The sequence below is a fragment of the Mauremys mutica genome, chromosome 1 (genome assembly GCF_020497125.1).
Source record: "Mauremys mutica isolate MM-2020 ecotype Southern chromosome 1, ASM2049712v1, whole genome shotgun sequence".
NCBI classification, from domain to species: domain Eukaryota; kingdom Metazoa; phylum Chordata; order Testudines; family Geoemydidae; genus Mauremys; species Mauremys mutica.
In genome coordinates, this window is record NC_059072.1 from 328,119,667 (window position 1) to 328,134,664 (window position 14,998).

General features: G+C 38.8%; 1 protein-coding gene across 2 annotated transcripts in view; it reads left to right on the plus strand.

Moving 5' to 3' along the window:
• The window catches only part of CWF19L2 (CWF19 like cell cycle control factor 2), a 164,409-nt gene that overhangs the window by 12,045 nt on the left and 137,366 nt on the right, over window positions 1-14,998 (plus strand). For both annotated transcript variants that reach the window (XM_045018576.1, XM_045018566.1), the window contains exons 2-4: window positions 5,814-5,924; window positions 13,220-13,339; window positions 14,590-14,700. In XM_045018576.1, the coding sequence (XP_044874511.1) occupies window positions 5,814-5,924; window positions 13,220-13,339; window positions 14,590-14,700 (342 nt within the window). The remainder of the gene's footprint in view (window positions 1-5,813; window positions 5,925-13,219; window positions 13,340-14,589; window positions 14,701-14,998) is intronic.

Sequence of the window (14,998 nt, forward strand, 5' to 3'; positions counted from 1 at the left end):
TGGGTTGAGAGATGTAAAACTGTTAGGTTTAGCCTCTATTGTGTAACCTCCCACTTCCTCCCCAACCCAAAGCAGATGTGGGGGGTTTAATTATAAAATACAGAAAGGAAAGAAAAATAGATTGATGCCAATAAGCTCTGTGTAATTTTAATAGGCAAGTAGAACAGGAGGTCATGGTCTGAAGTTGAGGAAGAAAGTAGTGTAGACAGAGTTTTTTTACCCATAGGTATGGCTGAAATAATAGGAGAAAAACTTACACTGACTGTATAAAAAAGTGGATATTGTAATTGAGTGCTAGAGGGAGTTAGGTACATTTTGGCGATAGAAAGGATCAGATGTTACAGCTATTAGCTTGCTTGCTTGGTGTTAAATTGATGATATGGGCCACAATGTAGTTCCTAAAACTCCCTAGGCTCCTGTGTCTTTTCATTTGATGTGACTATTGATGGTTCTTTGGCCAAGATATGAAATTTAAAACAAACCTTACCTCTTGTTTGATCATGTCTTTTCTTTATAATAGTATACTGATCTTCTTACCTATCCCATTTCATCTAATATTCAGGGGATCACAGTAATGGTCACTGGGCTATACATTTCTAGTCCAGACACTTTTGCCAAAGTTAAGATCAATCTGTTGTGAAGGATGTGTGTAATCTTAACTTCATTTCACTTAATGCATGTTTAAATAGATTTTTATGATCTGAACAAAATAGTATTTTTATTACGTAAACTATGTTTTATATTCATATGTCTTTGACTATTCATAATGTTCCTGGACCCTTTCATCTAAATGAAACCGTGTTAACCAGTGTCTGCTCCTCCCTGCAGTGAGATAGCTCTTGGCTGGGAGACCTGGCAGGTTATGGCAGATTTCCTGTCATAGTGCGGGGATGAGAAGCAGGGAAAAGGCTGGTTTGCATGAGGGAGGTGGAAAAGTTCCTGTTTTGGGGAAGTAATAAGGATGAGAGGTGATAAACACTGCTTTTTGGGGGTGGGAGGAGGGCAGAGACCCTGCCACTGTGAAAAGAGGTAAGAAATTGGGGCAGGGCCAGGGAGAATTAGAAAGAAGGAATGGAATTCTTCACTTTCTTGGGTGAAGAGACCAAGGGACGGGTGTGTGGAAAAAACTACTGGAAATGAGTAAGCAGTGGGTGGTGGAGGGGCCCAGATTAAGAGAGAAAAAAGGTGTAGGTGAAGTTGAGATTTAAATCAGAGGAATAGATGGAGCAATTGTAGAGGGTGATTAACAGCAAAATAGGAATCAGGAATACAGAGCAAAGGAGAAGAGTGGAAGAAAGCAATTAATAAAGGAGAAAGGAAAAAGAATGCGGACATGCTAGAAATGGTAGGAAATAGGTTAAAGAGGAGGCAGAGGTTGGGATAGAGAGAAGTGAAATATAAGTAAAAAAGTGAAACATACTTTTTTTTAAAGTAGCTTGAAGAAGGGAGAGATGAAAGGAGTAAAAATGAGTGACTGGCCATGGCTTTGCTGCTTGATTTCCTTGGGAGTCTTTGATGAAAGCAATCAGTTCCTAATGCATCATACACATGTCACCACAAGATGGATTCGTTTTCTAAATAGCCTCTAGTTGAGGGACTTTGTCAAAAGCTCACCTAAATTATATAAACTAGTTCTCTTTAAATATCCTATAGACATGTTTACTCCATAATAATGTCTAAGGAGAAGACAGTAGGAATCTAGATTTTTTAAGCTACCTATATATTTTCAGTTGAAATGCATAATTCCACCTTTTCATGTTCTCTGTATGTATAATAAATATCTTCTGTCTGTGTGTTCCATTCTATGCATCCGAAGAAGTGAGCTGTAGCCCACGAAAGCTTATGCTGAAATAAATTTGTTAGTCTCTCAGGTGCCACAAGTACTCCTGTTCTTTTTGCGGATAGAGACTAACACAGCTGCTACTCTGAAACCATTCAATTACAGTGTTTCTTATTTTGTATTTTTGATGGAAATTGGCTGTTTGGTGTAAAAGTGGGCATCTCTCTTTAGCGACCACTGGTGCACTGATGTTTAGGAAGAAATACCCAATGATAAATCAGTACTTGATTTTAAACAGTGGTGAAAGTCTTCTGGTTTATATACTCAGTATATTTCTTGATTATGAATGTGTGCAATCTATGTTGATCCTTTGTGCCCTTGAAATTTCATATATTCATAAATTGTCTCAATGGTAAAAATAAACTAAAATTTAGAAGTAGTTGTTCACAGGTCATAAATATAGCTGGTGAAAATGTCAGAATGTGGGAAATAGACCAAGGGAAGAATAAATAGTTGTTAAGTTTGAAGCTTGTTAGCATTATCTGTGGTGGTGTTTAAATAATTGGTAAAAGGTGAAATGGAGAAGGTTGAGTTTCTGATGTAAAAGCCTATAACACTTGCTGTTTTATTAAAAAGTTCTGAAAGGCAATTTTCTGATGTCAGTTTAAAAATGTGTCAGTTTCATAGGGTTGGAAGGGTCCTCAGGAGGTCATTTAGTCCAACCCCCTGCTCAAAGCAGGACCAGACCCCAGTCAGATTTTTGGCCCAGATCCCCAAATGGTCCCCTCAAGGTCTGAACTCACAACCCTGGGTTTAGCAGGCCAATGCTCAAACCACTGAGCTATCCCTCCCCCCTAAAATATCTACTGTAGCACTGAACTTTAATCTTAATATGACATTATAGAATCCACTGTCCATTAAGAAGTGTGAAATATTGCTTGATATCTAGGTGTGACAGGTTCCCCCCTCCACCTTGGGGTGCCACCTGGAACTGTGCTACCACTGAGCCTGCCTGACCCACCAGCCTGGGTTCTGTTTTCACTCTACTGCTGTGACAGGCCCTCAAGCCCCTTCCAGCACACATACAGGTAGGGACACACCCAGCTACAGCTTCACACAGATGCTGAGATCAGTTCTGCATGGGAAGGCTCAGCAAAGGAACTGCCCAGTTACTCAAGTGCACACCCTCCTTTGAAGGGTAAACCCAAAATTATGCCATCTTGCGCTGCTGTAAATTGACCTCCTCCCCCAATGTGGAGGAAGATATGCAACAGCTTTCTGCCCCGAGTTTTGATTTCCACACACTGGTTTTAGACAAAACAAAAACAAGTTTATTAACTAGAAAAGGTAGATTTTAAGTGATTCTAAGGCATAGCAAACAGATCAAAGCAGATTACCTAGGAAATAAAAAAGAAACGCAATCTAAGATTAATATACTAAAGAAATTAGGTATGAGCAGCAAATTTTCACCTTAATCGTTGTTTAGGCAGTTTGCAGATATTCTTGAGGGCAAGCTGCACTTGCTTGCAGCTTAAAATGTCAGATATACCTTTCACAGGCTAGAAATTCCTCTAGCCTGGGTTCAACCCTTCTGCCCCAGTTCAGTTCTTGTTTCTGAGGTGTTTCCAAGCGTCTCCTTTGGGCTGGGCGTCAATGAAGAAAAGCCACGATGAAGTCACTCCCCTTCCTTAAATAGCTTTTGCATATGGCGGGAACCCTTTGTCTCCCAGTTTGATTCTGGACAGTGAACCTTAATGATCAATTAGTCTGACATATATGTAACATAGGCCATAGAAACTCACCCATGTTTCTCTAAATCTTGTGAATGGCCCCTGTTGTGCCCTAATTTTGTTCTAAGCCTTCTGAGAAGAACTTGTTAAAGCCCTAAAATACTGTCTTGACAGTGCTCAAACTGTTTGCCACTTTGACTCTAGGAAAGTTTTAAAATTGTAATTTTTGAAGACTTTAATTCATAATTATCAGAGTTTGTGCCAGAGATTTCAAGATTAGAGGAATCCACATATCCAGAATGATTTAGTGTTTATTGCAGAATTATGATATTCACTTCCTGGGCTGTGGAAGAGAGTTGTTCAAGAAAATAAAGGGCAGAGTTTCTCTCTTGTGGATTATCTGCTTTGGTGATTGAGTTGGGCACAGACATACACTTTGGTCCTATTTCCTTTAACTTTCTTATTTAATTTCTAATTATTTTTGTCATTTCCAGTATTGCCAACCCCAAGTGTTCAAAAATCATTAAATTGGCTTTATGTGTTTTTTTAAAAATAAGAATTTTTGGTCATGGTTGCCTTCTGTTTTTTGCACCTTTTTGGTGCATTTGGATCATATTTTAAAGCTTTTATCTGCAATCATAAGGGTTAGAAACTTTTTTAAATGGAAGTAGAGATTCTCATTTAATCACAGGATTCCAGGAGCTGGGGCATTCAGAAACCCCCAAATATTATTAGACTTGTGATAAAACAGTGGGAATTAGCAACATTGCATTTTTTTTCTTTTGGGTTCTGTCAAAGGGAAACTAGCCAAGAGGAGAAAAAATAGATAAGGAAGGCTTATAATAGTGACATCTTTAACTAATGGTACTTCACAGAAAATGAATAACTGAGTGAAGTTAATAGTCTGAAGCAAAAAGATGACCAATTCAAAGTCCTCCCTATTCCCCTGAAATACCTTGGCCATCCATCCTTATTACACTAATATAAAATCTAGTGGTTTAATGATGAAAACATCTCTCACTAAAAAAAGGTTCAAGACCAAAAAAGTGAAACCTGACTTTGCTTTATAATTTTTCCACAAAACAAGTATTAAATACTGAAGGTCAGACTTGAAAGGTTTCTCTTTGCAGTTTGCTATGGTTACGACTTATAATGAAAAGCTGAAAAAGGGTGGCTTATGTGTTATGATTTAGGTTATCATCTGTGCTCAGATTAGTATTAAATCATATCTAGTTGAAAACATATTTGACATTTTTCTTAGGAAGTAAGCAACTTTGCACAATGCAGTTGCCACAGTATAGTGTAATATGGCATTCTACTCTAGTTAAATGCTTTTATATAGCATTTTGCTTTCAGTTTGGCATATTTAGGGTATGTCATCATCATAAAAATCTGTGATTCATCTTAATTATACGTTGAATATGTTTAAGGAACATTTGCACTTCTAAAATGAATTGGACCTTTTGCTTTTATTTAAAATGAGAGCCAATTGTAGGAGAGGGCTCAGTGATTTAATTAGCTACTAATTTATTAATTTAGATTTATATAATTCAAAAAAATCTATTCACAGGTACAAGTACCTTTGCCATATGTTAAAATCTCCAGAATAAAAAACAAAAGTAAACCCAGCAACGTTTCAAAAACCAAGGAGAAAAACCTACCCCAGCCATTAGTAATAGCCCTCTGCTTCCCAGAAGCCTGGGGTAAAAAGAGGGAGTTTTGCAGTGTGTCCTACAGTTCAACAGATCTGGGCTGTTTTGGACCTGGTGGAAGTGAATTCCAAAACTGAGGGCCCACCATTGAGAATTCTCTCTCAACAGCTCCATCTCTTTAAACTAATTCCCACATGAGCCATCCTTTGGAGTAGAAGAGTAATTGCCCAAAGCTACTTGCTGGGGCCTTTGAAAGATGCAGTAAGTAAGAATAGAAAGTCAGAAAGTCAAATCAATCATAACACATGTAAAATTAATGGAGGCTGGTAATAGAAACATTTTCAGAGGGAAAACAAGTTAGTGTAGCTCTATTATTTGTGTAAATAGGTTGGGATTAGTGCTGGCACAACTGCAAAGCTATAGCACATTGGAAATGGTACTAGGTATAGGGTAGTCTTTAGTTGCATTTACCATTAGTATATCATCAATCAATATTTTGTACTGCTATCTTCAAAATAAAGTGAAATTGTTCTCAGAAGTGCGACCACCTGGTTAAAATCCAGACAGATTGCAACCTGAGAGCTTCAGCATCATCATTTGCATCCACACCTCCAGAATCCATTTGTTTCTTTTCCCTCTTTTTCATATTAGGCCAAAGCTGATTATGAGAAGGACGAGAGACACAAAGAGCTAAAGCGGCTGCGAGGTGAGGATACGTGGATGCTTCCTGATGTGAACAAACGTGTGGAAGAGCTGGAAAAGGTGATGGAGCAGTAAATCATTGAATTTCATGCTAGCTTTCCATTATCTTGAAGTAAACTGAAAGATTCAGTTACTTAAACTGATGTAGAAAATACTCCTTGAATGCCACAGAACTCAAAAGCAACCTTGGTAAAAACTAAATGGAAATATATATCAGAATTCCTTTGTTTTGATTGTACAAAAGTAGACGTATTGCTTTAGCTGAGCTTTACATCTAATTTCTACCATGTAAAAATGGCAGCAGAGACATAAGTCACCTGGAGTTCTTAGTGGGCTATACAACAATGAGGTTTAATTTTTAGGCATTTGAAAAGGAAAATAATTTGTTAATAAATTGGAGAGGATTTAGAGAAGAGCCCTGAGAATCATTAAAGGATTAAAAACAGGCCTTATAGTGATAGTCTCAAGGAGCTCAATCTATTTAGTTTACCCAAGAGAAGGTTAAGGGGTGACATGGTCACAGTCTACGTGGGGAACAAATATTTGGTAATGGGTGTGACGGGTTGGATCACAGAAACCCGCTTGGGAACTGCCAACTGATCTGCCAAAAACTACTTCTGCCCTTGCTTTCCCTGCCAGCTTATGATTCCAGCACCTCGTCTTGTTGAGTCAGACACGCCATTTCCATAAAGTCTGCTCCAACACAGACCTAGGGTCTGAAGTATGTGCCCCAAAGCTGCAGACTTAACTGAAAGCAACTTAAGAAGTGTTCCTGTCTTTAACACTCAGATACCCAACTCCCAATGGAGTCCAAACCCCAAATAAATCCATTTTACCCTGTATAAAGCTTATACAGGGCAAACTCATAAATTGTTCGCCCTCTATAACACTGATAAGAGAGATATGCACTGCTGTCCCTCCCCCCCAGGTATTAATACATACTCTGGGTTAATACGTAAAAGTGATTTTATTAAATGCAGAAAGTAGGATTTAAGTGGTTCCAAGTAATAGCAGACAGAACAAAGTGAATTACCAAGTAAAATAAAATAAAACACACAAGTCTGAGTCTAATTCAGTAAGAAAACTGAGTACAGATAAAAACCTCACCCTTAGAGGAATTCCAGTAAGCTACCTTTTACAGACGAGTCTCCTTCTAGTCTGGGTCCAGCAATCACTCACACCCCCTGTAGTTACTTTCCTTTGTTCCAGTTTCTTTCAGGTATCCTTGGGGGAGGAGAGGCTATCTCTTTAGCCAGCTGAAAACAAAATGGAGGAGTCTCCCACTGGCTTGAATAGACTTTCTCTTGCAGGTGGAGACCCTCTCCTCTCTCCTATGCAAAGTCCAGCTCCAAGATGGAGTTTTGGAGTCACATGGGCAAGTCACATGTCTATGCATGACTCAGTTTTTAGAGGCAGCAGCCATTGTTTACCTGCCACCTTGAACGTTCTCATATAGACTTCTTATGTGGATTGGAGCCTTCCAAGATCCATTGTCCCTTAAGTGCTTCTTGGGGCACCGTCACAACATGGTCTTCAGTCTAGCAGACAAAGGTAAAACAAGATCCAATGGCTGGAAGCTGAAGCTAGGCAAATTCAGACAGGAAATAAGGCATACATTTTTAACAGTGATGGTAATTAACTGCTGGAACAATTTACCAAAGGTTGTGGTGGATTCTCTATCATTGGCAATTTTAAAATTAAAATTGGACGTTTTTCTAGAAGATATGCCCTAGTTCAAACAGGAATTATTTGGGGGGGAAGTTCTATGGCCTGTTTTATAGAGAAGGTAGGTTAGATGATCACAGTGATCCTTTCTGGCCTTGGAATCTGTGAATCTAGTAATGGGGATATGGAGCCTTTCACTTATGTTCTCTCTGAGTTAATAGTTGTTAATATAGTATCTGGAGAGGCCCATTAGTATTTTGGGCCTCACTGTGTTGGGTGCTGTAAACAGTGAGGGCTTGTCTATACAGTGTGTTAGTCCATACCAGCTGGGGTATAAATTCTAATGCGTATTAGCATGTCACTCACTAACTGGCTGTGTAGACTCTACTGGCGTGCACTAAAAGTGTGTGTTAATGTAGTACTGTTTGAAATGGGACTATGTTAATGCATAGTAGGGAACTTTTAGCGCGCTCCAGTCAGATCCACATGGGCAGGTTAGCATGCAATGTGCTGGTGCTCATTAGAATTTACAGTCTAACTGATATGGACTGACACACGGTATAGACAAGTCCTTAGTAGAAGATTTATTTGTCTTGTGTTTGGCAAGACCGAACAGGTGAGTGTAAAAGGCCTTGTCTACATGGGAAAGGGTTTTTTAGACTATCAGGTTATTTCAGGATAAACTGTCTTGCATCTATACACAAGTTTTTTTAAATTATCTGGTGTCTTCTCCCACATTAATTAATCCACTTTGGAAACAAAATAGCTTATTTCTGAAATGAGCTTTTTTTCAGGTTAAGGTTTGTGTGGACCAGTGGTGGGCAACTTGCGGCCTGTCAGGGTAATTCGCTGGTGGGCCGTGAGACAGTTTGTTTACATCAACCATCCACAGGCACGGCCGCCTGCAGCTCCCAGTGGCCGCGGTTAACCGTTCCCAGCCAATGGGAGCTGCGGGAAGCGGCGCTGGTTTAGACAACTTAGTTCTGGGTGGTGGCTGGGCAGAGCCTCTCACTGACGGCTCAGCTTCTCCCCCACCTCTCGTAGTGTGCTCAGGATTACGTCTGCAATGGAGACTTTAGGCTCTAAAGGGTTTATTTCCCTAAAGTATCAAATCCCACAACCATTGACCAAATGTTCTGCCTTCTTATCCTGCTTACTGTGCCACTTCACTATCCCATTTCCTCCTGGTGACTGCTGCCACTCCCACACTTGAGATGGTAGCAATGCTGAGGCTAAAAATCAAACATTGCATGGCAGGTATGTTTATTGTAATGGCCGAGCGAGAAAGAGAGGAAGCAATAGAAAAAGTACATTGCCTTTTAGTTTGATCACTTTTAGCTACCTTTACGTTTTGTGAGGTAAATTGTCAAAATTAGGCTACAGAGATATTTCAAAATACCATAAAGATTGTAGAAACATAGAAATGTAGGGCTGGAAGGGACCTGGAGAAGTAATCTAGTCCATCCCTCTGTGCTGAGCAGGATCAAGTATACCTAGATCATCACTCACAGGTGTGTGTTTAACTCGTTATTAAAAGTCTCCTATGAAGGGGAATTCACAAACTCTTTGTGTAACCTATTCTATTATTTAACTACTCTTATAGTCAGAAAGTTTTTCCCAATATCTAACCTAAATCTCCTTGCTTCAGATTAAGACCATTACTTCTTGTCCTGCCTGCAGTGGATATGGAGAACAAGTGATCACTGTTCTCTTATAACAGCCCTTAATACATTTGAAGATAAATCTGCTCCCCTCTTCAGCTGTCTTTTCTCAAGACTAAACATGCCCAGTTCTTTAAACCTTTTCTCGAGAGGTTTTCTAAACCTTTTATCCTTTTTTGTTCTCTTCCGGACTCTCTCCAGTTTGTCCATGTCTTTCCTAAAGTGTGGCACCAGAACTGGACACTACTCTAGCTGAGGCCTCACCAGTTCTGAGTAGAGTGGGACAATTACCTCCCGTGGCTTATATAAGGCACTCCTGTTAATAAGGCCCAGAATAGTCACCTTTTTCACAACTGCATCACATTGTTTACTCATATTTAATTTATAATTCAGTATAACCCCCAGATCTTTTTCAGCAGTCTTACTGCTTACTCCAGTGGTTCTCAACCTTTCCCCACTACTGTACACCTTTCAGGAGTCTGATTTGTCTAGCGAATTCCAAGTTTCACCTCACTTAAAAACCTGCTTACAAAATGAGACACAAAAACAGAGATCACAGTACACTATTACTGAAAAATTGCTTACTTTCTCATTTTTCTCATATAATTATAAAATAAAACAATTAGAATATAAATATTGTACTGACATTTCAGCTTATAGTATATAGAGCAGTATAAAACAAGTCATTGTATGAAATTGTAGTTTGTACTGACTTCACTGGTGGTTTTTATGTAGCCTGTTGTAAAACTAGGCAAATACCTAGATGAGCTGATGTATCTTCTGGATGATCTCTGCGTACACCCAGGGATACGCTCACCCCTGGTTGAGAACCACTGACCTAGCCAGTTATTCTCCATTTTGTAGTTGTGCTTTTGATGTTTCCTTTCTAAGTGTAGTATTTTATACCTATGTTGATTGAATTTAATCTTGTTGATTTCAGACCAATTCTCCAATTTATCAAGGCCATTTTGAAGTCTAACTATGTCCTTCACAGTGCTTGCAACCCCTTCCAGCTAGGTGTCATCCGCAAATTTTATAAGCATACTCTCCACTCTTTATTCAAGAAATATTGAATAGTACCGGATCCAGGACAGACCCACTGCAGGACGTCACTAGATACGTTCTCCCAGTTAGACAGTGAACTATTGATAACTCTTTGAGTGTGGTCTTTCAACCATTTGTGCACCCACTTTATAGTAATTTCATCTAGACAACACTTCCCTAAGTTGCTTATGAGACTGTCATGTGGGACTGTGTCAAAAGCCTTAGTAAAATCAAGATAAATCACATCTGCAGCTTTCCTCCCGTTCTCTAGGCAAGTAGCCCTGTCACACCAACTAGGTTGGTTTGGCATGATTTGTTCTTGACAAATCCAGCTGGCTATGACTTTTCACTCTATTATTTTCAAGGTGCTTACAAATTGATGATTTATTAATTTGTTCCAGAATCTTTCTAAGTATCACGTTAGGCTGATTGGTGTATAATTAATTCCCTGCATCCTCTTTGCTCCCCTTTTTAAAGATAGATACCATGTTGCCCTTCTCTGATCCTCTGTGACTACACCCATCCTCCATGAATTCTCAAATATTATTGCTAACGGTTCTGAGATTGCTTCAGCTAGTACCAGAACCTTAGGATGAATTCCCCCTTGTGGTTAATATTTTGTGTTTAGTATGTAGTCACAATTAGCCCTTTTAGTGAAGACTGAAGCCAAATTGGCATTCAGCACCTCAGCCTTTTTTATGTTATCTGTTTATGACTTCTCCTTCTTCACTAACTAGTGGGCCTACACTTTACTTCATCTTTCTCTTGCTCCTAATGTATTTATAGAACCTCTTCTTTCTGCCTTATGTCCCTTGCTAGCTGTAACTCATTTTATGCTTTAGCCTCTCTGACTTTGTCCCTACATGCTTGTGCTATTGTTTTGTACTTAGCAGTTTGCCCATATTTCTACTTTTTGTAGGATTCCTTTTTGATTTTCAGATAATTAAAAAGCTCTTGATGCAGCCATATTGGCTTCTTACTATTCTTCATATCTTTTCTTTGCATCAAGATAGTCCCTTCCCACAACACTCCATCCCTCAGAATAAAGGTAACAATTTTCACCCTTCACTCTTACACACTTGTGAGCCCATTGGTACAGATGTGAAGACTTAGCACTTTGTGTGTTCTGTCATCATAGTTCCACTGGTTTTAAGTTTGCACTGTTACATTGACTCAATAAAGGTTTTTATTATGAAAAACTCGGCTGGGAAATTTCAATGAAATTCAGTTTCCCCCAATATAATCCTAATAAAATGTTTATACAAAAAATTTCATTCATTTCCTGGGTTACAGTACATTCATTTTCCATTCACTATACTGAACAATGCATCCCTATCCGTTTCCTTGACCAGTTGTAGATGCGCTCAGCTAAATCCATGAAACACCTTCTATGCATTGCCAAGCTTTATGAACTAGCCCAACACACCCTATCAATAGCAGTGCACACCTCCATGAGAACAGCCCTGACAGCGGATCTACCAACACCAAACTGGTTAGCTACTGACTAGCAGTAACTGGGGGAGGTGGCTTTCAGATGGCGATGGCCATGTGCTTGTCCATGCTGAGGGGAGCACTCATTTTGGTATTCCATCACTGCAGTTTCAGTGTGAGCTTGACAGATTTTTAGGGAAGTGGCCTTTGTTGTTCTGAAGTTCTGCCCTCACTGCTGGTCATCCCAGGTCGGCATCACTGTTCTTTCCCACCAGCCTGTGCTAGTTTGCTGAACCCAGAAGGAGCATTGCACTGAGTGAAGCCTCTCCAAGAAAGAGTCCTGCAGAAGAAACTGCTTGATTTCATACTCTTTCTGCATTGCCATGGCATCACCATGGCTATCTCCCAAACCAGCCAAAGCCAGCTGGCCTCATAACTGCCAAAACATGTGGAGAAGCTTGTTTGTATTAATCATAATCAGCTCAGGCCAGGTCAGGATCACAACACTCGGCTGCAGTTTTCTCCTGGCAGCAGTTTGAAAATGGTGCTGGCCTGCAAAATGCAGATGAATTATGGGATGCCAGGAGAGGAATCATGGGATTTGATTTTTTTGACCCCAAATCCAAGAATTTCAGTATGTTCTGGAAGGCATCCTATAATGAATGAGCTGCGAGAAAAATCTCCATGTGATGGAACCTGGCAGTGGAAGATTGCACCATGAGATACCTGTCCAGAATATTGTGCACCTATTTAAAAAAGGTGCAGACCTGTATGGATGCAAGGATTCACAAGAGAATCTCCATAGAATCTCTGTGGATAGTAATTTCATGCTCTAATAAGAATATAACATTAGGGGTCTGTGATCGACCACCTGACAGGACAGTGATAGTGATGATTAAATGCTAAGGGAGATTAGAGAGGCTATCAAAATTAAGAACTCAATAATAGTGAGGGATTTCAGTTATCCCCATATTGACTGGGAACATGTCACCTCAGGACGAAATGCAGAGACAAAATTTCTTGATACTTTAAATGACTGCTTCATGGAGCAGCTGGTACGTGAACCCACAAAGGGAGAGGCAGTTCTTGATTTAGTCCTGAGTGGAGCGCAGGATCTGGTCCAAGAGGTAACTATAACAGGACCACTTGGAAATAGTGACCATAATATAATAACTTTTAACATTCCTGTGGTTGGAAGAACACCTCAAGAGCCCAACACTGTGGCATTTAACTTCAGAAAGGGGAACTATGCAAAAATGAGGGGGTTAGTTAAATAGAAATTAAAAGGTACAGTGACTAGAGTGAAATCCCTGCAAGCTGCATGGGCACTTTTCAAAGACACCGTAATAGAGGCCCAACTTAAATGTATACCTCAAATTAAAAAACCACAGTAAAAGAACTAAAAATAAGAATATGCAGTTATGGTCCGATAAGTGCACACTTTTGATGGTTTAGAATTAGCTAGATTTTTTTTCTATGTAATTTTATTAATGGTCTATCTTTTTTTTCTATGTGATTTGTTTTGAGGTCATTTATAAATGTTTGCTTATATAGGAACATTCTGTAAAGAAAAAGAAGAAAAAAGATAAACACTCAAGAAAACTTAAGAAGGAAAAGAAGAAAAGCAAAAACCAAAAATTTGAAAAAAATGGTGATTCAAGTGATAGCTCTTCAGTAAGTAATACATTTGAAATATTCTCTTGAAAGAATGTTTAAAAACAAACAAACCAAACAAATCACTTTTAACCTGCCTTTTTGGAAAGAAGTTGCCACTAATATTGAGGCATATTTTCCTTTTCCTAAAGACAGTGCTACATGATATCTTGCTGGTATTTTATTAATTTAAAGATGCCATTTTTTTTCAGTTTCTTTAATGCTTCTGTAATGCTTTCTCTTCCAGTTAGAGGCCAGTGGGTTCCCATTTTATTTTTAGCAGTCACAGACTTGCTTGGAAATCATGGCACTGCTTCCTGGCCCTCTCGTTTTTCATTTTTTGTCAAATGGAGTAAACAGGCCAGCAGGAAATCCTGTTCTGACTGGATTTTCTGAGTATTTGCTACGTGTTTTGAAGTCCCCAGTTTTAAATGTAGCATTTGTGTGCAAGCACAGTAGCTTTATTGTTGTCTTCTTGAAGATTACCCTTTCTTCCAGATGCATAGGAAGGTTCAGTAGAAAAAGGTTTTTCTGCAGGAACACAGCTAAGTGAACTGTGTTTTTGACTTGCTTACCTGTGGGAAATAACCAAAATCACAGATTGGTCCCATGTTTCCTGTGGGAAGCATCCAAAGCTGCAGATTACATCAGAGAGTCCCAAGATGCAGCACCCTTCTGACGCTGATACCTTTGATACTAAATCTTTTATTCTCATGTCAGGTTTCTATAAATAACAGGGAATGTCTGATCAGCAGAGAGCGGTTTGTTACGAGTATAACATCGCAGCATACCAGGAAACTGGTCTTCCTCTTAGAGAGAGATGCATATATATTGGGTGGTGGGTTGGGTGGGAATGAGATACAATTAAAATATAAAGAGATGATGTAAATTATTACATTTTTAATTTAAACCCCACTGTTGTACCAGTAAAGCTTAATAAAATGTTCTTTTTTTTATTTTGTCGCTAATTTAGACATTTTAATTGTACATATTTTTTGTTTGTTTCAAAGTATCAGCAGGACAGTTTCAACTCTCTGGCAAATGGCCATTGAGTTTTCTTTGCATGACAATACAATATTAATAAACAGTTGATGTGGGATTGGGAGAGACTGACATGCTATTTTGATGAGATCACATCAAATGGCATTTTCTTTGTAAAATTTTCTTAGTAATAGTGTGTCCTCAGTTTATAACAGTGCTTTAAGGTTTGGTCATTCTGTAAAATACAGTGCTTTTGAATTTTTCTAAATTATTCAAACACTTATTCTTAGGATTCTTCAGTTGAATGGGTTGAATCAACTATATCACAATCAATTTGCACAGAAAAGGCTTGGAAAGTCAAGAAGGAGCAGTCAGATACTACAGAAAATCCTGCAGTTCAGGTGAGTAGCCTGGTAATTATGGAAAGGTAAAATCATTTAGGCATAGTGTAAAGTGTGGCTACATTTGCTCTATAGTTCATTGTAAATTCTTTGATCAATAGCTACTTAAAATGTAAATATTATATATATTTAGGTAAATGTAAAGATTTTGTTAATTGGGCATTTTTTCCTGTTTTATCAAGCATCTAACCAGGTTTTACAATTATGTTGCCTAGCATCAGTTTTTTTCATCATATGCCAAAGCACTTAGTGATTTAGCCTGGTTTTCTTAATAAAGTCAGATTAAAATCTTGACTAA